At 35.9% G+C, this 25,762-nt stretch overlaps 1 protein-coding gene across 11 annotated transcripts in view; it reads left to right on the top strand.

Moving 5' to 3' along the window:
* The window catches only part of LOC115223415 (neurabin-1), a 320,060-nt gene that overhangs the window by 273,360 nt on the left and 20,938 nt on the right, over nt 1-25,762 (top strand). For 6 of the 11 annotated variants that reach the window (XM_036512632.1, XM_036512636.1, XM_036512633.1 and 3 more), the window contains 4 exons: nt 5,156-5,334; nt 8,277-8,428; nt 10,180-10,200; nt 20,761-21,381. In XM_036512632.1, coding sequence (XP_036368525.1) covers nt 5,156-5,334; nt 8,277-8,428; nt 10,180-10,200; nt 20,761-21,381 — 973 coding nt within the window. The remainder of the gene's footprint in view (nt 1-5,155; nt 5,335-8,276; nt 8,429-10,179; nt 10,201-20,760; nt 21,382-25,762) is intronic. The other 5 variants (XM_036512634.1, XM_036512637.1, XM_036512635.1 and 2 more) reach the window with 4 other exon arrangements.

Genomic DNA, 25,762 nt, shown 5'->3' on the forward strand with positions numbered 1-25,762 from the left:
TAGGCTTGTGTTGAATCTGAGGCCATATGGAATAATGAATGCAGGCATATCATCACCATCACTAGGGATCACTCTAAACACCATGATGTTGACCTGATGTTTGATTTTCATCACTCTTGGTACGTGTCCTCAGGTTGCACTGTCCTCAGATTGACACCCAAACGCTCTGAAATGTTTGTATTGGAGCTTCCAGTGTGACTGCCAGGCAGCAGTACAGCATGTCGTTTCCAAATTTCTGGCAGAGTGAATTGCATCAGGGTGCTGTTTTTCTCACAGAAGGTGCCCAACTGACCCTACAATACTGTGTAGTCAACAAAATCAAAAGCAAATGATGCTCATGTGTGAAATTTAAAATATAAAATGGTAACGATTACCCATTACACCCTGTATGTGTGTGTATATGTATGATGAATCTATTGGACTGCCAAGTTACAGAACATACAATAACAAAACATAGTAAAAACAGTAGTTTTTACTCACACAGACACATTATGCACAACAGTGCATAAATCCTGAAGGGTTGAAATAAATTTAATTAAAAAGTCTGTGAGAGAAATATGAAAATGTAAACATATTCCTTTGATACTTATGACATGTGAAAAAAAAACGAGTGGCAAGGAGAGAGTCTCTTGAGAGACCATTTCATGGCTTGTTGACTGCTCCTCAGAGTAAATGGTTCAGTGTGTGTGGAGTGTGCAGTGAGTCAACACACACGCACATAATAACACACATGCATACATACAGAAGAGACAAACACACACACACAACATGGATGTGTTTTAGTTGTAGTCTCTTCATATTTTAGTGGTTTTGTTGTTGTTATAAGTTCTGTATTTGTAACACATTACCACAATCTGTAGATAAGCTGTTCCTGCTATAGTTGTTGTGGTTATTATTATTATTACCATTATTATTATTATTATTATTATTCGGGTGGTGAGCTGGCAGAATTGTTAGCACACTGAATGAAATGCTTAGCAGTATTTTGTCCATTTTTATATTCTGTGTTTGAGTTTGCCTTTCACCCTTTCAGAGTTGAAAAATGAAGTACCAGTGTAACACTGGTACTTCAATGTAATCGATAAGTCTCTGTCCTCCAAAATGTCAGGCCTTGTGCCTTTAGCAGAAAGGATTATTGTTGTTATTAATGTTAAGGTAGTGAGAAGGCAGAGTTGTTAGCATGCCAGGGAAAAAGCTTAGCACCATTTCTTCTGGCGTGACATTCTGCATTCAAATCCAAAGGTCACTGAGGTCATCTTTGCCTTTCATGCTTTGGGGGGGGGGTCAATAAAATAAATACCAGTTGACTACTGGGGCTGATGTAATCAAGTAGCCCCTTGCCACAATATTTCGAGTCTTGTGCCTAGAGTAGAAAGGATTATTATTACAATTATTGAGGTGGTAAACTGGCAGAAACATCAGCATTTTGTCCATCTCCGTTCTGAGTTCAAATTCCACCGAAGTCAACTTTGTCTTTCATTCTTTTGGGGGGTCAATAAATTAAGTACCAGTGAAACACTGAGGTCGATGTAATCAACTAGTCCACTACCCCCAACAAAATTTCAGGCCTTGTGCCTTTAGAAAGGATTATTATTATTATTGAGGAGGTAATCTGGCAGAAACATGAGTTTCAAATTCCGCCAAGGTCAACTTTGCCATTTATCTGTTCAGGGTTGAAAGGATGGAAGCCACTGGGAGCTGATGTGATTGACAAGCTCTCTCCCCTAAAAAAATTTCAAACCTTGTGCCTATAATAGAAAGGATCATCATCATCATTATTATTATTATTATTATTATGGTGGTGAGCTGGCAGAATCATTAGCACGCTGGACAAAATGCTTAGCAGTGTTTCGCTTGTTGCCGCATTCCCGAGTTCAAATTCTGCTGTGGTTGACTTTGCCTTTCATCCTTTCGGGGTCGATGAAATAAGTACCAGTTACACACTGGGGTCAATGTAATCAGCTAGTCCCCTCCCCCTGAATTTCAGGCCTTGTGCCTATAGCAGAGAGGATTATTATTATTATTATTATTATTATTATTATTATTGTTATGATTAGTGACGTTAGTGACTGTTGTACATTGTCATAATGAATTAATTTTGTGTAGCTTTTTTTTTGTTCACCCTGTCTTCAGCGTTCCACCATTGTCGTTAACCACTTTAATTATTACAGCTGCATGTGATCACCTCGAACCTTCCTTGCCTTCAATGTGTACCTTCTGTTTTTGTTTTCTAATATGTGATTAAGTAAAATGCTCCAGCATGGCGTGTGTATTACTGGTATCACTCATTCAACCACCTGCTGTCACCACCACCACTACCACCACCACCGCCACTGTCATCACCAACCTGTGTGTTGATGTATGTTTGTATGTATGTATGTGTGTGTTTATCTTTTCAGGTGAAAATATTTCATGTTGTTAATTATTAATTGTTTTAATTGAAAATTCTTCTCTAGAGAAAAAAAAAAATGAAAAACAATTTTTTTTTTCTTTTTTGTGAAAAATTAAATTTTCAGTATTGTTGGCCAGAACTGGTTGTGTTGGATCTAATTTCGTTTTGAGCTCATAATCCACCATGGGTCCATTTTACTTTCATTGCTTTGAATGATTGATTAAATAAGTATGAATCATGAAGGCATACGACTTAGTGGTTGGGGTATTCAGCTCTTGAATGTAAGGTCGTGAGTTTGATTCCTGGCAGCACATAGTGTTCTTGAGCAAGACACTTTATTTCATGTTGCTCCATTCTGCTCAGCTGATAGAAATGAGTAGTAGTACCTGTAATTCAGAAGGGGCCAGCCTTGTCACATTCTATGTCATGCTGACTCCCTTGAGATCTATGTTGAGGGTACATGTGTCTGTAAAATACTCAGCCAGTTGCTTATTAATTTCCCAAGCAGGCTGTTCTGTTGATCAGACCAACTGAAACCCTCTTTGATGTAACTAATGGGCCACCTGTTACAATATGAACCCTTTTCTGCAGTTAACATAATTGTCTCTTCTTTTCCCTAAACTTCCTCAAATATCTCATCTTGAGATTATTTTAAAAAAACGTTGTTGTTGTTATTAAGATAGCAAGCTAGCAGAATCATTTGAGTGTTGGAAGAAAAGCTTATCAACTTTTCTTTTGGCTTTACATTCTAAGTTCAAATTCTGCTGAGGTGAACTTTTCCTTTCATTCTTTTGGACTTGATAAAACAAGAACCAGTTGAGCATTGGAATCAATGTGATTGGTTCTCTGGTGCCCTCCAACTTTCAGGCTTTGTGCCTATAATACAAAGAATTATTATTATTGTTAACCTTTTAGCATTTAGATTTCTTTGTCAAACGTGACATTTATTCACATTGTTTTGAATTAATCACGCATCATTTTGTAGCTTCAAGATTTCAATGGTGTGTTTTTATATTTTTAAAATGACATTTTATGGTAGGTGTGAGAGGTTAAATCTGGTCAGTTTTAATATAAAACAGGTTGAATATTTAGGCTGGATATGGCTGGATTAAATGCTAAAGGGTTTAGGCAGGGAGCTGACAGAATCATCTACAGCATTTCCTCTGACTTTCTATATTCTGAGCTAAAAAATTCCTGCCTTTCATGGGCCCCCTAAAATAAAAAACCAGTTGAGCAAGATTGGTGCAGGCAGCTTCTGCTTTCCCATCAAAACTGCTGGTCTTGTGTCAGTTTGCAACAGAGTGAATTCTACTAAAAGAATGTGTGTGTCTGTATTTGTCCCCCGACATCTCTTGACAACTGATGCTGATGTGTTTACGTTCCTGTAACCTTAACGGTTTGGCAAAAGAGACTAATAGAATAAGTACTGGGCTTACAAAGAATAAGTTCTGGGGTTTATTTGCTCAACTAAAAGCGATGCCCTAGCATGGCCGCAATCAAATGACTGAAACAAGTAAAAGAGTATATATATATGTATATGTGAAAGTAAGGTTGGTCATGGTTGGAAAGCCTTTGAATGTATATCTACTTGATCATAATTGATCCTATAGTCAAACAGCATCATCTTGGAGTAATAAAAGGTAACAACCACCACCACTGGTAGAATCTCAACTCAAGTAACATGATTTCTACTTTCATTTACTTCAGTATCACGGACATTAAACCCAAGGTCAGTTTTTGTAAGCAAGGCAGCATAATCTATTGAATGAGACCCAGTTTTTTCTGTGGCAATTCCTTATTTTATCAACTCCAAAGGATTGACCATTTACAGGTCAACTTTTACTGCAATTTGAAATCGTAACCGATCTAAATTCTTCATCCAATCTGTTGCACCACCATTTCTGCCAACACCCTGATACCTACTTATCCTACCTCTCATTTTGCTCATCTTAATCCAATTACAGTTATTTTCTCTGTTATTCTTCAATTATTATATATTAATGTATTTTTTCAGTTAAGGTTTGTTTCTTCCAGTTGTTAATTTGTTGTTTTTGTAAACATTTTCAATTCCCTTTTTTTAATTTTACCATAACCTTTTTGTTCAAACTCCCATCCTTGAAGTTCCCTGTATCCTGAAGTGCCATCTTTGTTCCCAGTTATTCTGTATTTCTGATTCTGTATTTTGTCCTTTTAGAATTTTACTCTGAATCTACATGTATGTTTGTGTGTGTATATTTATACATATCCGACTTGTATTGTGCCGACGAAATGCTTAGTGGTATTTCGTCTGTCGCTACGTTCTGAGTTCAAATTCCGCTGAGGTCGACTTTGCCTTTCATCCTTTCGGGGTCCATAAATTAATTACCAGTTTCGCACTGGGGTCGATGTAATCAACTTAATCCGTTTGTCTATCCTTGTTAATCCACTCTATGTTTAGCCCCTTGTGGGTAGTAAAGAAATATATGCACATGGAGATATGTACACCAATATAACAAATGTATATAAATGCACATTAGAAATTGTAACACACACACACCAACATACTTGTACATTTTCAGCTCTCTACATTTTTGTTTCAGGTCATGTGTTTTGCCAGTAAAACACAAAGAATTTAACTGGTTGTTTTCAAGAATTCAACTGGTTGTTTTCAAGTCTTATGTGCAATGTCATGCAGTTGTGAGGCAATTATGTCTTTCATCTGCTAATTAGCGAAGAGGAATTAGTATTTTTTGAGTTGTAACAATATCTGTTGTTTTGCCATAGAAGCTGAATTATTGGACTCCCAAGTGGTGATAGAAAAGAGTGGCGCCAAGCCTCAAGACCTGGATGCTGTCCCAGAAACAGAGCTCTTGGATATTTCTGCCAACAGAACTAAGGCAACGCTAGCAAACGTTGGCAGTCTTGCTACTAGGCGACCACCCACAAAGAAAGGAAAAAGTGAAGTAAGATAACTGTTGTTTTATTTATTTACTTACTGACAGTGTTTGCTAGAAATAGCAGCCGTGGATAATATTAAGTAGGATAAGTTTGTGGGGTTTTATGAAAACAGGAGTGGCTGTGTGGTAAGTAGCTTGCTAACCAACCACATGGTTCTGGTTTCAGTCCCACTGCGTGGCATCTTGTGCAAGTGTCTTCTACTATAGCCCCGGGCCGACCAATGCCTTGTGAGTGGATTTGGTAGACGGAAACTGAAAGAAGCCTGTCGTATATATGTATATATATGTATGTGTATGTGTGTGTGTTTGTCCCCCTAGCATTGCTTGACAACCGATGCTGGTGTATTTACGTCCCCGTCACTTAGCAGTTCGGCAATAGAGACCGATAGAATAAGTACTTGGCTTACAAAGAATAAGTCCCGGGGTCGATTTGCTCGACTAAAGGTGGTGCTCCAGCATGGCCGCAGTCAAATGACTGAAACAAGTAAAAGAGTAAAAAGAGAGTTTAATGTTTCAAAGAAGGACTCAGATAAAGCAAATTGTATTTTTTGGACCCTCAATTTGGGTGTTTGCCGGCTTATATTCTGCCATGAGTCTCTTTTACATCTGGCCTAACCCTTTAAGATGTTAATGCTTATATTATGTAATATTTTGATGTAGCTGTGTGTTAAGAAGTTTGCTTCCCAACCACATGGTTCTGTGTTCAGTCCTACTGCACAGCACCTTGTGCAAGTGTCCTATTATAACATTGGGCTTCTTACCACACAGCCATGTGGTAAGTGTGGTATATATATATATTATATGTATAGAAACTCCCATCTTATTTTTAATCTAATTTTTGACAAAAAAAACCAGTTCTTTATACATGTTAAAATATGGTAATGTGTGTGTATAATAATAATAATGAAATTATTGTATACAGTGCTCAGGTGCACCACAACTTGTCAGAAAGTGCATATAAAGTACATGCAGTAATGTAGAAATGTCTGGAAAGCGAACAATGTATGAGTCAGATACATGCTTGTGTGTGTATGGAGGGGAGAAAATCAAGTGTAGTGTTGGCGAATCTCAGGAAGCATGGAAGTTTTGAAGGATGCAGTGCTCCGACAACTAACAACCGATGCCGGCAGTTTGTTCCATGCTTCAGCAACTCTCAGCATGAAAAAATGTTTCCTGAAGTCATGGGAGCTGTGCTGTTTATATATATATAATTTAAAAATAGGATAAAAGTAGTTAGCATGAAAAACCTCAAGAGAAAAATCCACCAATTTTTCTCTTAAATATATTTATTTATATTATATATAGGGCATTACTATACATAAATGCCATATGCTAGGAGGTTGATTGATTTAATTAAAATTCTTCAAGGTTGTGCCCCAGCATGGCCACAGTCTAATGACTGAAACAAGTAAAAGAGTAAAAAGAGAGTTTAATGTTTCAAAGAAGGACTCAGATAAAGCAAATTGTATTTTTTGGACCCTCAATTTGGGTGTTTGCCGGCTTATATTCTGCCATGAGTCTCTTTTACATCTGGCCTAACCCTTTAAGATGTTAATGCTTATATTATGTAATATTTTGATGTAGCTGTGTGTTAAGAAGTTTGCTTCCCAACCACATGGTTCTGTGTTCAGTCCTACTGCACAGCACCTTGTGCAAGTGTCCTATTATAACATTGGGCTTCTTACCACACAGCCATGTGGTAAGTGTGGTATATATATATATATATATGTATAGAAACTCCCATCTTATTTTTAATCTAATTTTTGACAAAAAAAACCAGTTCTTTATACATGTTAAAATATGGTAATGTGTGTGTATAATAATAATAATGAAATTATTGTATACAGTGCTCAGGTGCACCACAACTTGTCAGAAAGTGCATATAAAGTACATGCAGTAATGTAGAAATGTCTGGAAAGCGAACAATGTATGAGTCAGATACATGCTTGTGTGTGTATGGAGGGGAGAAAATCAAGTGTAGTGTTGGCGAATCTCAGGAAGCATGGAAGTTTTGAAGGATGCAGTGCTCCGACAACTAACAACCGATGCCGGCAGTTTGTTCCATGCTTCAGCAACTCTCAGCATGAAAAAATGTTTCCTGAAGTCATGGGAGCTGTGCTGTTTATATATATATAATTTAAAAATAGGATAAAAGTAGTTAGCATGAAAAACCTCAAGAGAAAAATCCACCAATTTTTCTCTTAAATATATTTATTTATATTATATATAGGGCATTACTATACATAAATGCCATATGCTAGGAGGTTGATTGATTTAATTAAAATTCTTCAAGGTTGTGCCCCAGCATGGCCACAGTCTAATGACTGAAACAAGTAAAAGAATGAAAAATATGACCTGGTCTATGTAGCTGTTAATAGGTACCACAAGGTAGCAAGATCTTCACGGTTTAAGCAGCAGTAACAGATTAAGGGTTCACTTTTACCTGTATTAGAGAGAGAGGCACACACACACACACACACACACACACACACAGAAGGTGAGATAGATAGATAGATAGATAGAGAGAGAGAGAATGAGAGAGGAAAACACATGCACACACAAAGTTAGATAGATAGATAGAGAGGGAGAGAGAAAGGGAAAGAGAGAGACACGCACACAGAAAGTGAGATAGATAAATAGAGAGGGAGAGAGAGAAACACACACACGCACACACACACACCTAGAGAAAGTGAGATAGAGAGAAAGACATAGACACACCCTCACACAGATAGAGAGAGAGAGACACACACACACACAGAAAGTGAGATAGGTAGTTAGAGAGGGAGGGAAAGAGAGAGAGGCTGGATGGAAGGGATCTGCTAGTCTGAGTTTTTTTCCAAGGGACACTAAATGGAAACGATACCTGGAAAGGTGCCCCTTAAGACCCATGAGGTTATAGTAGTCACCACGTCCCTACGTTTTTTTTTTTGTTTTTGTTTTTCTCTCAGTGTGACAGTGATCAAGAAGATATGGAAGAGAACAATGAAGGGATTCCAGAAATTCAGGGAGAGAACACTAACAACAACATCGGTAACAATGGTGTTGATGGTGTTGATGGCGGTGACGGCGGTGGCTTGGAGACCTGGATCAAACACGACAGGTAAGCAATGTTTGTTGTTACCATTGGCAACAGTTAATCAGAATCTTGGTTAGTGAACATCATCATTAGTTAAGACTATCTTTATTATTATTATCATTATTATTATCATTATTATTATTATTATTAGTATTATTATCATCATCATTATTGTTGCTGTTGTTAAGGCGGTCAGCTGGCAGAATCGTTAGTGCACTGGACGAAATGCTTAGCGGTATTTCATTGGCCGTTACGTTTTGAGTTCAAATTCCACCGAGGTCGGTGGAATTTGCCTTTCATCCTTTCGGGCTTTGATGAAATAAGTACCAGTGACGCACTGGGTTGATGAAATCGACTGTCCCCCTCCCCCAAATTTCAGGCCTTGTGCCTAGTGTAGAATGGATTATTATTGTTGTTCTGGCAGTGAGCTGGTAGAATTGTTAGCATGCCGGGTGCAATGCTTAGCACTATTTTGTCTGTTTTTACATCTGGAGTTCAAATTCTGCTGAGGTCGACTTCAGTTTACATCCTTTTAGGGGTCGATAAATAAAGTACCAGTTGAATACTGGGGTTGATGGTATTGACTAGCCCCCTCTCCCCAAATTTCAGGCCTTGTACCTATAGAAGAAAGGATTATTATTATTATTATCATTATTAAGGTGGTGACCTGGCAGAATCGTTAGCACGCTGGACAGAATGCTTGACCACATTTTGCTTTATGTTCTGAGTTCAGATCCTGTCGAGGTTGACTTTACCTTTTATCCTTTTAGGGTTGATAAAATTAGTACCAGTTGAGTATTGGTGTTGATGAAATCGACCAGCCCCCTCCCTCAAAATTTCAAGCCTTGTGCTTATAGTAGAAAGGATTATTATTATTATTATTATTATTATTATTATCATCATCATCATGTTTCCAAAGACCAGGTCTTTTGGATTTACTTTATTGTGTTGGCGATGACTCCTGTTGAATTCCTGCTTTGGTCTTCCTTTAAATCTAGTTTGCGGGTGGAGGGAGTTGACAGACTAAAAATAGTTTCAAAACTGTTTGAAGGTTGTGCAAATAAGAGGTGACATCCGGCTGTCAAACAATAAGTTATGGTTGGAAGATTTTGTTTGGTTTGCTGTAGGAATTGTGTTGTTGCTTAGAGTTCAAATATTCTTGCACAGAGGTAAGTACCGCTGCCAATAAGCTAAATACAAGGCATCTATATGCCTAGGTGACAAGTATTCAGTGAGCTGGCAGAATTGTTAGCACACTTGGCAAAATGCTTGGCGGTATTTCATCCATCTTCACGTTCTGAGTTCAAATTCTGCTGAAGTTGACTTAGCCTTTCATCGTTTCGGAGTCGATAAATTGAATACCAGTGAAATACTGGAGTCGATGTAATCGACTAACCCCCGCCTAAAATTTCAGGCCTTGTGCCTTTAGTAGAAAGGACTATTATTATTATTGGCATTATTATTATAGTTGATTCCAGGGGCAGTGTCCCCTACTATTTTATTCATTGAATTTGTTTGTATTTTTTAAAATTTCTTTTCATCTCTTTTGGTTTATTTCTATGATTAACACACACACAAACATACACACATTACTCACTACTCACGAATGACCACTTTATGCATACACACACATATTTCCACTATACATACACATCTACTCACATTACTCAAGACCTTCAGTTCCACACATACCCGCATATACATAGATACATGTAGCCACTACTACACCCACCCGTATGTCTATTCATTCTTCTTCTTCTGACTTGCTACAACAGACTGCCTGCATTTGTACACATGTAAGTACTTTGTGGCTCCCCGGTTTCTTATTCTTTATATATTCTGCATGACACATTGGCACTTTCCTTGCAGATTCCTGAGATTATCAATGTTTTGTTTTTAACCATTATCATTGTTATTGTTGTTGTTGTTATTATTATTATTCTCATTAATATTAATCAATCATCTCTTAAATTTTTTCACTCACCATTTGTTATTTTCTTTTTCCATCAAATGCAGAAGCGTAGCAGCGTGGGTATTGAGGCAAGGAGAGGCATTTGCTCATTCCTGGCTGTTTGCATTAAAGGGAGCACCAATCCCCTTTCTTTCTTTTTTCTTTTTAACTTGTTTCAGTCATTTGACTGCAGCCATGCTGGAGCACCGCCTTTAGTCGAGCAGATCGACCCCGGGACTTATTCTTTGTAAGCCCAGTACTTATTCTATCGGTCTCTTTTTGCTGAACCACTAAGTGACGGGGACATAAACACACCAGCATCGGTTGTCAAGCAATGCTAGGGGGACAAACACAGACACACAAACATATACACACACAAACATATACACACACATATATATATATATATATATATATATATATATATATATATATATATATATACATATATACGACGGCCTTCTTTCAGTTTCCCTCTACCAAATCCACTCACAAGGCATTGGTCGGCCCAGGGCTATAGCAGAAGACACTTGCCCAAGATGCCACGCAGTGGGACTGAACCCGGAACCATGTGGTTGGTAAGCAAGCTACTTACCACACAGCCACTCCTGCGCCTTCTTGACTTTTCATACCTAATAATTAAGGTGAGGGGGGGCCACCAAAAGGATTGTTTGTTTTCCCTGCCTTCTGGTGCCAAGAACCCTTGCTACGCTCCTGCATCAACACCAATTAAAAAAAAGAAAATGAAAACAATTTCCAATCGTTATACTTTTGCTGTTGTCACATGACATGAATTGTCTCCCTTGTGATTGTTACCTCCCCTTTTCATATTCTTAATTTAGAAAAGCTTCATAGACGTAGTGAGAGACGCTGCTGTTCTTGATATTGCTGCCCCCTCATATTTATTTTTGTTTTTTTTTTCTTGTTTTATTTCTTCCCTTTTTGAACTGCATGATTTGATTGGTTTATCACACGTTTCTTTCCCTACATTTGCCATGCAGACAAAATATTTACTTTCCAGCTACATAACACCCAGGATATTCCCACTGCAGAATCTTTGACTGTAATATCTCTGGTTGGAATTTAAGCGTGGAATTCCATGGACAGCACACACACTTGTGTTTAACATCACTGATTCAGAGACACATTACTGAATCGAAACAGAATCTTAGTCTATTGATAAAATATAGATTGACAAAAATAAATACCTGATTGAAATTGTATCGAGACGTTGATGTGCTTGGCTAAAACCCCTTAAAATGCTACCCTAGTTAGGTCACAGTCATATGACTGAAACAAGTGAAAGAGTATCCGTAATTTATTCATACGTTTATGCATATGTACATATGATGTATACCTAATATTGTACATGCAGAAGTGCAGTATTGAGCACTCATTTTCAATCTTTAACATTTATGTATATATATATATATATAAAATAGTAAAAAGTGAAAAAACTACAGAAGGCTTAAAGGTTAAAAAATATATATATTTGCGTCAATATGTCTGAAGAATATTAAAAAAATTTTTCTTACAATGACATAATTTAGAAGAAAGACCGGTTTCGCGTTTAGCTTTTCAAATTTCTTGCGACGTTATGTTTATCTTGAACAGAGTTATCAGATAACAGATAATTCTGTTCAAGATAACAGAGTTATCAGATAAGAGTTATCAGATAAGAGTTATCAGATAAGAGTTATCAGATAAGAGTTATCAGATAAGAGTTATCAGATAACAGAGTTATCAGATACAGAGTTATCAGATAACAGATAACTCTGTTCAAGATAAACATAACGTCGCAAGAAATTGAAAAGCTAAACGCGAAACCGGTCTTTCTTCTAAATTATGTCATTGTAATAAAAAAATTTTTAATATTCTTCAGACATATTGACGCAAATATATATATTTTTTAACCTTTAAGCCTTCTGTAGTTTTTTTACTATTTTCTATATATTCAACCACGTGCTTTCACAAACCAACTTTCTTATCTATATATATATATATATATATATATATATATAGTTAATCCAAACATGAAAACACAACAATGCGAGGATGTAGAACAAGTATAGTATTATTGGACATTCAGGAAAGAAGGAAAGAAGGAGGATTTAACGTTTCGAGCGGAGCTCTTCGTCAGAAACATAGGAAAAGGAAAGATCCAAAGAAGGGAAGACGGAGGAAAGAAAATCGCCAACGGTACACACGCGGTCACATTTTGAATGACCAGAAGGGCATCACATATATATATATATATATACAGTATATATATATATGTCATAATATTAGCGTCAAGCAGTGTTTAGGCATAATCAAAGTATAGGGTTAGTTGAGATATGCTTGTGAAATATTTCAATTGTTAAAAGGCAATTTCACTGCAGTTACTGAAGAGAAGATTTTCTCTTATGGTAAAAAGGTGTAAAAACCTCATATCTGTCAAGTGTCGCCATCTATCAGGATTCCCATAGATGGCAAAACTTGATAGATATGGTGTATTACTGCCATAATTAAATCTCTCCTGTCCTATTACTGCCATGATTAAATCTCCCTTGTCCTATTACTGCCATGATTAAATCTCCCTTGTCCTATTACTGCCATGATTAAATCTCCTTTGCCCTATTACTGCCATGATTAAATCTCCCTTGTCCTATTACTGCCATGATTAAATCTCCCTTGTCCTATTACTGCTATGATTAAATCTCCTTTGCCCTATTACTGCCATGATTAAATCTCCCTTGTCCTATTACTACCATGATTAAATCTCCCTTGTCCTATTACTGCTAGATTTGTGGCTTTCAACCTAAGATTATAACTTTAATGTTTTACCAAAGAATGAGTGTTAAGTTTCCCTTGCATCTCATTAGTGCTAAACAGATTCTGTTAATTTCCTCTGGGTCTTTTCAAGCCCCGTACAGTGTGAAAGTGAAGATGCTTCTTTCTACTAGAATACAAAAGCAGAAAGATGAAGCCGTTGCAAGTGAGCCGTGTCAACTGCTTCAGCCAACAAATGATGTCATTTCTACTTAAACAAATACGTATCATAACATCTGTAGTTTCTAAATAACCATGCAGCTATTGCATCTGTTGATAATCTTCACTAAACTATGTCGTTTATTTTTCAGTTTCATTTGTAGTTTAAATCAAGGATCCCCAACTGGGCTCTGGACCAGTAGCTATCTGTAGATAATTTAACCCTTGGCCAAACAGAAAGAATAAATTAAAAAATGTTATTTCTATCTTATTTTATTGACTATCACAGTCTGCTGGGTGTTTTGACATTATATATAATGTATTATATATGTAATAAATTAAATTATATGTTATGCACTTTGTGTTTTTCTGATGCCCTGGGTCCATGGTGCAGAAATGGTTGGGGATCGCTGCTTTAAATGAGATTCTTAGATGTTCAATTATTTCTTTTACATTGTTGTTGATGCTGTTTTTTCAAGGCTTTGGCCTTGTGTTTGCCTTAATATATCTCAAGTTGTGTATAATGAAAAATGGTTAATTTTCATTATAAAAGAGCAAATTCTGAACAGTTTAGAATCATTGTATAGTTGCATCCATTTATTAAGCTAATAACAATGATAATAGTAATGATAATTAGAACACTCAGAGAGCACAAACCTCTGCCAAGCCAACACCATTTTCTCAACTATCAACCAGAGATGATTTTTAAAATGAGAATATCTGAAATAAACTTGATGGCTCTCACAAATAAGAATACTAAAAATTAATCCAACCACTCTCATAAATTAAGTAAAAAACTGGAAAAATAATCCATAATCCCTGTCTGGTACCCAATCGATCCCAAAATCTAATAAAGTCGTGCCAGTGATGAGGCCAAACATCCTGAAAGTTTAATCTGAATCCATCCAGTGGTTCTTAAGATATCTTGTTCACTGACAAACAAACAAATGCAACTGAAAATGATACCTCTGCCTTCGCTAAGTCAGAGGTAATAATAATAATAAATAATGATCTTTTTTATTTGATACAATGGCCAGTTGCTCATGGCTAAAAAAGTTATACGAGTTACAGAGATATACTTGCATCATCTGTGAAAATTCTTCAGCTGTTTTGAAAACTATGAGCTTGTTGGCGCGTTATCGATAAATGTGGAATACATAATTTCTTTTGAAATGGTATTTTATGCCACATATTTAATACTTGAAATGGTGTAAAGTCCACATAGGTGATGCTACGAGTACAGTCTTAGGATAGAACACCTTTGAAAACTATATTGTGATACGTTTGTCTTCTCTTTTGCATTGAGAGTTGTTACATGTTTTTATATTCATGTCAAGAAGTGAAGAGAAACAATTAGAAAATACAAGTTTACCTCTTCTTTGCCCTTTCATTGTGAAAATGTTATTAAAATCATTGAAAATATATTGAAAGGGGAAAAAAACGTATATAGGAAATGTGTTTAGCAATGTTAAATATGGAACTACATGCTTTGGTACTGTGCATCTATGTTAGTAATATAGCATAAGCTTCAGTAAATCTTAATAAATTGTACTTCATACACCTTCAGAAGAAAGTGTGAATGGTTGCACAACAGTTCCTTTAAATGAAGTCTAGGAACTGCTTCACTGTGTAACAACAACAAACACACCTCATAACACACACACACACACATGTGTGCATGTTTGTGATACTTAAAATATTTATTTTCTAGTGAATTGTTGTGCAAATAATATAAATAACATGTCTGTAATAGATTATGTCATTGATTGTGTTCCATACTTTGTCAGTTGATTGTTTTACATGTATATGTTGTATGTGCTGTAGATTATGTCTTTCATTTTATTATTTGTCTTACAAATAATATAAACGTTGTGTCTCCATAAAAGATTGTTACTTCATTTTCATTCCATAGTTAACTGTTGTGTGTGTTGACTGTGGTAAAAGAATAATGCTGACTAAAGATTGATAAATAAACACAGAAACCACAAAATAATTATTTCCATGTTGTTGATGACAGCAGCGATGGCTTTGTCTGGAATCCAAGAATTTAGTATCTTCTTTGTGTCCCTTATTCCTTTATGGTGATGCCATTGACGACTCTGTAGACCAATTCCTGCATAGAAGAGTCGATGGCATTGACTACATGGCAATGTTGGTGGAGGATGAGGCTTATTTTGTCAAGCCATTCTCTCTTGTCATTTGATTTCTTCCTTTTCTCTTCTAGTGGTTTCGAAGATTGACTTGCTTCCGTCTGACTTAGTTTCATAGGCTTGTAGGATGAACCCATCTCATCAGGCATCTAGAGAAGAGTGATAGCATTTCAGCAAGTTTATTCTCCCTATATATATTAATTAAGTAAACGAGAAGATGGATTTGGTATTAAACTTAATTCTGTACAATGTTCATTTCGACATGCCTAGACACATGTTTCCACAGCAAGAAACTCATATATAGCTCATATCTTTATACAGTGTACATTAAATGGTATATAAATCCATCCATAACTACCACTTCTGAATATGTCCAGGCGGCATATACCAGGCTTTTGCTAATTGTTTTAGATGCCTGTTTAGTTGCTAATAGTTACAGACACCCTTTCTGTCCTTGCAGCCCTCAACCCAGTAGAATGCTGAGGATGCAACATCTGTTTCTCTCTCTCTCTCTACTACATATTCTCTCTTACATATCTTTCTCTCTTTCTTTTACTCTTGAACAGTTTCAGGAATTGTCTGGATAAGAAACCATTTGGGTATAATATCCTTATCATTTGATTCACCAACCTTCTCTTTCCTTCTCTCTCCCTGCATGTTGTTATATAGAACTTGACTTCAGTCTCTTCCTCTCCAATTTAGAATTTCACAAGACATTCCTATAAATCAGCCTGTGTCTCATTCCAGTCTTTGAACACTCAGCTTATTTAGTCTCTTCCCTCTCACTTTCTTTTTTCCTGTTCCTCACAATTTTTATGAATTTTCTGTGAATTGATAATTTCACATTGAATTCTGTTGTTGCCAAAATTTAGTGAAGTTTTGCTAAGCACTCATTGTAGACGTTTTTGCTCTTCTTAGAACCCCTTAGTCCAAAGAATTCCCTGTCGGTCCCTCCCACTAATTCCTCTCCCTTAGTTCTGTAGACAACCATTGGCGTCGATTGACTTGTTTTTGAATAGGTTATGTGTGAATATTGATAATAAAGTGGATTACTGGGGGATTACTGATACCTTGTGGTATTGAGTTATGTCTGTTTATGTCTTGAGTGTAAACCTGGATAGAACTGACTTGTTTTTAGATTTGGTACCAGTCATACTCTGTGGTTAATATTGCTATATTATTTTTCTTACTAAATTTGTTGGAAGTAATAAATATTTCTTCCTCCCTCTCTCCTCCCACTGTCTCTCTTCTCTCCTCCTCCTCCCCTCTCTTTTCCTATCTGTGTCCTTTCCCTTTGTCCGTCTCTGCCTCTATTTCCTTCCTTTCACATTATATATATATATATATATATATCTATATATATATATATATATTTATATACATTTTGTTGTGTCTGGGGAGAGTCACTTTTTTTTTGTACCTTATAACTTAACACACTCACTGGTAAAATTTCCACTTATTTCTTATTTTTATTTTCCTAAAATTTTCAGACTATTGAAAAAGTTGCAAAACGCAACGAAAATTTTAGGAAAATAAAAATAAGAAATAAGTGGAAATTTTACTGGTGTGTTAAGTTATAAGGTACAAAAAGAAAATGACCCCCCCCCAGACACAACAAAATATGCTTCAACACACGAACTCATATAAAGAATCTTGCAAACCAAATCCCAAAACGAAATATATATATATATATACACACACACACACACATGTATATATACACACACACGTATATATACACACACACATGCACATGTATATTCACATATATATACATAAAAATACACACACACACACACACATATATATATACATACATATAATTCAAAATGAGCAACAAGGATATCCAGAGGTAATGCAGTACGATCGTTTCAAGCAACTCCATTTAATTGAACAATGCAACCATTACATCAGTTTAAATGCAGAGCAATCCTCAGCTAAAATCTCCGGAGATTTTAGGTAAAATTATACTAATGTGTTCATCTACTTTAATTTAATTTAATTCTATGTATTTATGCAGCTGAGGATTGCTCTGCATTTAAACTGATGTAATAATTGCATGTCCCACCCATGCTAGCATGGAAAGCGGACGTTAAACGATGATGATGAATTAAATGGAGTTGCTTGAAACGATCGTACTGCATTACCTCTGGATATCCTTGTTGCTTATTTTGATTTTAATCACCTTATTTTAAAATTGTATGGATAATACCATACTAAATTGTGGTGTCTCAACTTAAGTACAATATTCATCCAAATCTAAATTTTGCTATGCATACATATATATATATAAACGCATACACACACACACACACATATATATACATATATATATATATATATATACATACATATACATACATATATATATATATATACATATATATATATATATATATATATTATATATATATACAGACACACACACCACACACATATGCATACACACAGACATACAAACACATATATGTATATAGCATTGATATTATAATAGTATGCATATAGGTCTGTTTATGATTAGTGCCAAACACCTATTGTGTAGTTGAACGTTATGTGAACAGAAGTTCATACCTGTTCCTACCTGAACTGTCTTGTTGCTCTTGTCTCCAAAAAAATCAATAATGATCTATTTATTTCATATTTCCAATTTTACTATTAACAATTTTCGTTGCATTTAACATTTAAGTATTTTTATTGTTCAGATTAATATGACTTGTTTCTTTTAGTACAATATTTAACAATTTTCTTTTACGTTTTAAACTATCTCAAACAATATTAAAATAATTTTTTTTAATGTTTGAAACTTGCTGTGATATATTGTCATTGATTTTGTTTCTTTACATGGGTGAATAAACCCTTTATTGCTTACGATTTTATGAGATGTGTGTGTATATGTTTGTGTATTTAGTTTTCCCTCCATGCACAGAAAAATAAAAATGGACACCTTCCTAACATGTCTTGACTTGTCTCTGATGGCAAAACTTTCTGTGCTGAAAAAAACTAAATATATTTACTTTAGTTCGTATTTCCAAAGCAAGCAATCTTTACTTTATCATAGATATATCTCCATTACACTTTGCAACACGATTTTTGTCCTTGGGCAGCAACTGTTCTTTCCTATTTGTTTACCCTTAGAAAGTATGACAAATGGCTAATATTTCCTTCACACTTTGCTTTCAGTTACATTTATTCAAGCTCTCCCCACCCCCACAATCCCTCTCAACACATGGCTATGATGCTCCCCAACTACTACTCCTCACGATCAGAGATGCACATATCGTCAGCCACTGAAGGACAAGTGGTTTTAAGTCAAGCAACTGACAAGCAAATCTGTGATATTTGCTATAATATTCCTGAACAACTCTGCTGCATCTGTCTGTTAAGGAAAATAGGCCAGTTTCAAAATATTGATATTCAGGTCACAGAAACAAAGTTTGAAGATAAATAGTAGTAATTTTGTTTGATTTCTAGAAAGAAGCAAACAGGAAATAACACTTACCAAAGACAATAAAAAGTTTGAATTTTGTGTTCGCAGGGTTGTCTTTGATTCAGATTTTCTGATAAGTATATTCTGTGCTGTGTATAAATACGATATATATATAAGCTGAATAAGAATGTTTCTGTCTATCTGTATTCTACTTGAAATGTTTTATTGTGTGTGTGTTGTGTAAAGTAAATGAGGATGTCACTTTGTCTCTGTTCTATTTTGACAATGGTTTCTTATTTTTATTTTTGTATCGAAACAGCAATTTTGTGTCTCATGGTGATCCTTTCATGATTCCTAAAATTCCACCATTCTTAGGGAGTCGATACTTTTTGTCTTTTTGGCAAAACAAAAACTTGGCTCTCAGACCAATCACTGTGTTATTATGCATGTGTGAGTGTGTGTGGGGGGATAAGGAGGGGTGCATGGTGGCCTTGTGGTTGGGGCGTTGCTCTCAAACTCGTGAAGTCATCCTTTCAATTCCCAGACTGGCCAATCCATTGTGTTCTTGAGCAAAACACTTCATTTCATGTTCATGATCATTTTGGCATCTGCCATGTTGTGTACCATACACCTGTACAGGTAATATTGGTTTGGAGACAGTAAGCTAATCTAAAGCATTAACATATGATCACTCTACAACCAGTGTCTCTCAACCCTTTTTCATGTATGGCCCTCTTTGGTTCCTATTTGATTCTATTAGACCCTCATATCCTTTAAACGTCTAAAAAAATCTTATGTTTTCATAATTATCATATTAGGATAAAGGACTAAGATACCTGGCACCAAAAAGACCCATACTCCACAGCAAAAGTGCAAATCCCCCCCTCTCCGGAGGTGGGGGAAGAGGATTAGCCTTCAAGAGTCTTGTGCCAGTGGCACAAAAAAGCACTCGACTCGTACTGGTGCCACATAAAAGCACCGAGTACATTCTGTGAAGTGGTTGGCATTAGGAAAAGCATCCAGCCACAGGAACCATGTCAGATCAGACTGGGGCCTGGTGCAGCTCCCTGGCTTGCCGGCTCTGGTCAAACCATCCAGCCTATGGACAATAGATATTAAATAATGATGATGATGATGATGATTAAGAGTTATATTTTTTTTAAATTGGGAAAATTTTTTGTGCCTTGTAGAAATCTAACCAATTTATTGCGCCTGAATTTTAAAAGAAGCAAAATCGTATACAGAGCCCCTAGGGTCACGTGGACCCTCGTTGCGAAACACTGGTCTAAACAAATCATCTGTACAGGCTACTCAGCAAGAAATTCCACAACCCTCACCGGTCATCTGCAACACAGGAGTCCACCATGCATGTGTGTGTGTGTGTGTGTGAGGATACATATGCACAATTTTTGCTGCCAAATATTCTTGCCCTTACTTGCTCACCATAAATTTCAACCTAATTTTTCCCTCTAGTGGCACCAAGTACCAATATCTACCAATGTCAAGGTTTTAAAGATGCAGTCTTCACCTTCCACATCTTTTCCTCTTATGAATCATCTCTGCCTCATCAACAAATCATTTTTAATCCTGTTTCTTTTTCCTGTCAGCTTTTTTATATTTCTTTTATTATTATCATTATTATATGTATTTTTTTTTATATATTGTCTTTAATTTATTATATTTTATTTGTTGCTCAGTTGAAATCTTTTTCTTTTTTTATTTTTGTTCCCTTGTGTTTTGTGTATGTTTTCTTATTTTATTCAGTAAGAATAATAAAAAAAAAAGTCTTAAAAAATTCCAAAATATTTACTGTCGCTTCATCTGTTTATTTTATTCCATTTTCCCTGTCCATATCCAGTGATAGCACTGTCAGGAAATGTGATTCCAAGAGATGGAAAAATCGCCAACAATCAGACACTGCACTTATTGACCCTTCCTCTAACTCCCCTGGTGGCACACCTTGCCCAGTTGTCAGCTCAGCCGATTCTAGTGTTACAATGACAACAACCATTAATACTACAGCCACCACCACCACCACCTCTACAACCAGCACTGCTACCACTACCACCAATACCACTGCCATCACCGCTACCACCAATACCACTGCCACCGCTGCTACCACTGCTTCTGCCACCACCACCACTACCACCACCACAGCTTCTGATGCCACCTCTTCAAGTTCCTCTGTAAATGTCGCTTGTAATCAGAACCCTTTTACTTCCTTACCTGAAGTCGTAACAGTGAGTGAGTCCTTGACCAAGGTAGCCGTGCCCATCCCTGAGATTCAGTTGAACAGTGTCACTGTAGCTGTCACATCGCCCTCTTGGACTGTCCAGGATCCAGTCGTGAGTGCAGACGATGAGAAAGCTACTTTGCTTCCCTCCCCCACCTGTTCACTCCCGGCCTCACCTACCAGCCTCTCTTCGGACACCAGCCTCCCCACAGAACCCAACAGCACAGCTGACCCAAACCTCTTCAGGTAGGCTTCATAGATTTCTGTCATCAATTTCATCTGGATAGCCATTGTCCAAACTGAATGCTGGACAGAACTTGGTTCCTGCTAACAAATTAAATAACAGCTGAAAACACCCACCACTCCCCACTCTCTCTCTCTCTCTCTCACTCCTTCTTTGCATCAAAAGTGAGTTGTTATCTAACCAAATTTTCTCTCGTCCTGCATGATACCTGCATTGTTATAAAATGTTTGCATTGTATGTGTTTATTGTTTCATTATTCCTTCAATAATAATAATAATGGTTTGAAATATTAGCACAAGGCCAAGGAATTTCGGGGTTCAGGTTTAATTGATTATATCAACCTTAATACTTGGCTAGAATTTTATTTTATTGACCCTTGAAAGGATGTAAAGTAAGGTTAACTTTGATAGGATTTTAAAACTCAAAATGTAAAGAGCTGGATGAAATGCTGCCAAGCATTTTGTCAGACATGTTAACCCTCTCAGACCTGGGCCCTTGTGCCTAACTTTACCCTCCACTTCGGCCCCTAAGCAAAAAAAATAAATAAATACAGTAATGCTTCGATGTATGAGTTAATATGTTCCTCGACACTGCTTGTAAAGTAAAAACTCATAAAGCAGAGCAATAATTTCTCATAGTAGCGATGAAATTTTATGCCATCATTTTACTCCGTTGTTGTGTAGATGTGTCAGAACTAGTGTTGCCACATGTTGTGATGTTGCCACACACAAAATGGCTGTTTAACCTTTTTATATGTATTATAAAATTAAACTTTTAAATACATAAATTAGGTCTGGACTAGAACTTACATGAAAATGTAAAAGGGAAGAAATTTTTATAGAAAAAAACTGCTTGTGGTGTTAAACTATGGACCTGTATGTTTTGAGTTCAAATTCCATTCAGGTCTGTTTTTCTCTTTTCCTCCTTCCTGGGGTGGGGGAGGGGGGCGTCAATAAATAAAACAAAAAGCAGTCAGTCAATTACTCTTTTACTTCTTTCAGTCATTTGACTGCAGCCATGCTGGAGCACCACCTTTATTCAAACAATTCGACCCAAGGACTTATTCTTTGTAAGCCTGGTGCTTATGGTCTATGTTGCCAAACTGCTAAGTTACAGGGATGTAAACACACCAGCATCTGTTGTCAAGTGATGTTGGTGATGGTGGTGGTGGGGGGACAAACAAACAAGCACAACCAAATCCACTCACAAGGCTTTGGTTGGCCTGAGGCTATAGTAGAAGACACTTGCCCAAGGTGCCACGCAGTGGGACTGAACCCGGAACCATATGGTTGGTAAGCAAGCTACTTACCACACAGCCACTCTGTGCCTATATATATATATATACAAATTGAGATAGGGGTTGTAAATGCAACCCTCCATGGGATAACATATATCCAATATACTGCTAGTGAAGTACCCAACAAGGTTAATACATAAATGTTAAGGATTGCAATGCAATCAATTCATTTACTGTATTATATGGGCAAAGGTAAAATGATTTACCACAATTACTAATACAAGATAAGAAAATGGAGAAATACATCTAAATCAAATATCAATTACCAGATAATACTCAATCACATACTTTATTAAACCACCACATAAGAGACTGTAGGGTTAAACATAAAAAAAGCAGAACAAATCAGTGTACATAAAGGAACGTACATAAAAAAGTGTACATAAAAGAGTAATGTTGTATAATAAGTAGAATATATATAAAAAAGAGAATATAAATATATGTAAATATAGATATAAGTATAGATTTAAATCTTAATCTATACTTATATTTATATTCTCTTTTTATATATTCTACTTATTATACAACATTACTCTTTTATGTACACTTTTTTATGTACATTCCTTTATGTACACTGATTTGTTCTGCTTTTTTATGTTTAACCCTACAGTCTCTTATGTGGTGGTTTAATAAAGTATGTGATTGAGTATTATCTGATAATTGATATTTGATTTAGATGTATTTCTCCATTTTCTTATCTTGTATATATATATATATATATAATATATATATATATATATATATATAATTTTGTAATGTACAATCTTAGTGTTTACATCTAAACAATTGAAAATTACATTCTCAAAATCATAAGGGGGCCTCAAATATATTGACTCAAAGTGTTCATTGTATCTAAATCTGACCCTGGTTCTACTGGAGTGGACATTTACATTTCAGTCTGTAATTGTCACATTTCTGATCCCCCAATATCTGACCATGGTCCATGTAATAAGCTAGTTGGAATAAATACCTTGTCTTGGATCTTTTGGTTTTGAGTTCAAGTGTTGGCAGAATTGTTACAACTCCAGACAAAATGGTTAGCAGCATTTCTTCTAGTTTTATGTTCTGGGTTCAAATTCTGCCAAAATCAACTTATCCTTTCACCCTTTTGGGTTTGATAAAATAATTACCAATTAAGCACAGGGTTGATGTAATTGAGTAGCCCCTGCCTCCCACTTAATTTCAGGCCTTGTCACTATAATAGAAAGGATTATTATTATTATTATTATTATAATTAACATCGTCATCATCATCATCATTGTCATCATCATTATCATCATTACTTTGGCAGTACTTATAGTAATATTGTTATCAACACTGAGATTTAAAAAAATTTAAGATTGTAATGGTTACCAACAGAAATGGATAATATAGTGGATGTTTTACATCCAGTATTCCACCCTTCCAGTCTCTGGGTTGCCTTCAGCTTGTATTTCATTTAGCTATGGTTTAAATAAGTACCAGTAATATACTGGGCTTTGAATTTAGTTTAAGAAAAAAATATTTACTTGGTTCTATTGCTCATTCAGAAAAATAATTTTTATGTGATCAACCCTTGTCTATCTTGGTTAAGCAGACTTATGATCTACAATACTCCATCCTTGACCATCCTGTCTATTTTAGGTATAGAGCTTCCATATACAACTTGTTTTTCATTGTCCATGGCTCCTTGGGCAAGTATCTTCTGCTGTAGCCCCAGACTAACCAATGCCTTGCTAGGGAATTAGATGAAAACTGTGTAGAAACCTATCATAATATATATATATATATATAAATATATATATATATATATATATTTCTTTACTACCCACAAGGGGCTAAACATAGAGGGGACAAACAAGGACTGACAAAGGGATTAAGTCGATTACATCGACCAGTGCGAAACTGGTACTTTATTTATCGACCCCGAGAGGATGAAAGGCAAAGTTGACCTCGGTGGAATTTGAACTCTGTCGTTATGTTCTGAGTTCAAATTCCACCAAGGTCGACTTTGCCTTTCATCCTCTCGGGGTGATAAATAAAGTACCAGTTTCGCACTGGGTCGATGTAATCGACTTAATCCCTTTGTCTGTCTTTGTTTGTCCCCTCTGTGTTTAGCCCCTTGTGGGTAGTAAAGGAATATATATATATATATATATATATATATATATATAGCAAGAAGAGTGATATGAATATCCAGGCAGATAACACGTTACTCTATGTAAAGTGCCAAGGCCAGTTTGTTCCGATGGTCTGTTTTAAGGCATATTTCCGAAAAACTACCATCCGATGTTACGGTTTATTTCCTGGCTAATAAGAGTGTAAAATTATAATACTAATAATAAGGAAAACAAAGAATTTGAACATTTAAACTTTCAGAGTTATTCTCCGACATGTGTTTCATTTTATATCAATTGCAAATAGCTGCATATTAATATGCAGAGACTTATGCATAATGTGTATGACCTCTTCAGGGTGAATGAATGTCATTGTTCAAGGAGTAATTCTCCCTATTATTAGTATGAATCGGGCTTAGTAGTGGTAGTAGTAAATCATGTTGTTCAATAATGTGTTGCTATTCACAAGTGATTGTTTGTGCAGTCTTTGTTGACAAATTTTACTGGACCGTTGGTTATAAATAACCGAGTGGTTATTTGTAGAACACTTCTCCTCTAATTTATTCTACTTTTCTTATAGTTTTGTGATATTTTAAATAGATTTCAGACTTTGTTGTTCTATTTAAATTGTGATGGAAATAGTCGTGGGTGATTACAGGTCAGTGGGCACCATGTGGTTAATAAAATGAAATAGTTAATTGTAAATTTTATAAACTTTTTCAATTTCATTACTATTATTGTTCTAAAGAGTTAGATGCCTAGAATTACATGGTTCTTGCATTCTATTATTTGTATTTTTAGAATATTGGGTTGGGGGACAAATGCAGACACAAACACACACACACACACATATACAATGGGCTTCTTTCAGTTTCCGTCTACCAAATCCACTCACAAAGCTTTGGTCGGTCCAAGGCTATAGTAGAAGACACTTGCCCAAGATGCCATACAGTGAGACAGAACCCAGAACCATGTGGTTGGTAAGCAAGT

The sequence above is a fragment of the Octopus sinensis genome, linkage group LG23 (assembly GCF_006345805.1).
Source record: "Octopus sinensis linkage group LG23, ASM634580v1, whole genome shotgun sequence".
NCBI classification, from domain to species: Eukaryota; Metazoa; Mollusca; class Cephalopoda; order Octopoda; family Octopodidae; genus Octopus; species Octopus sinensis.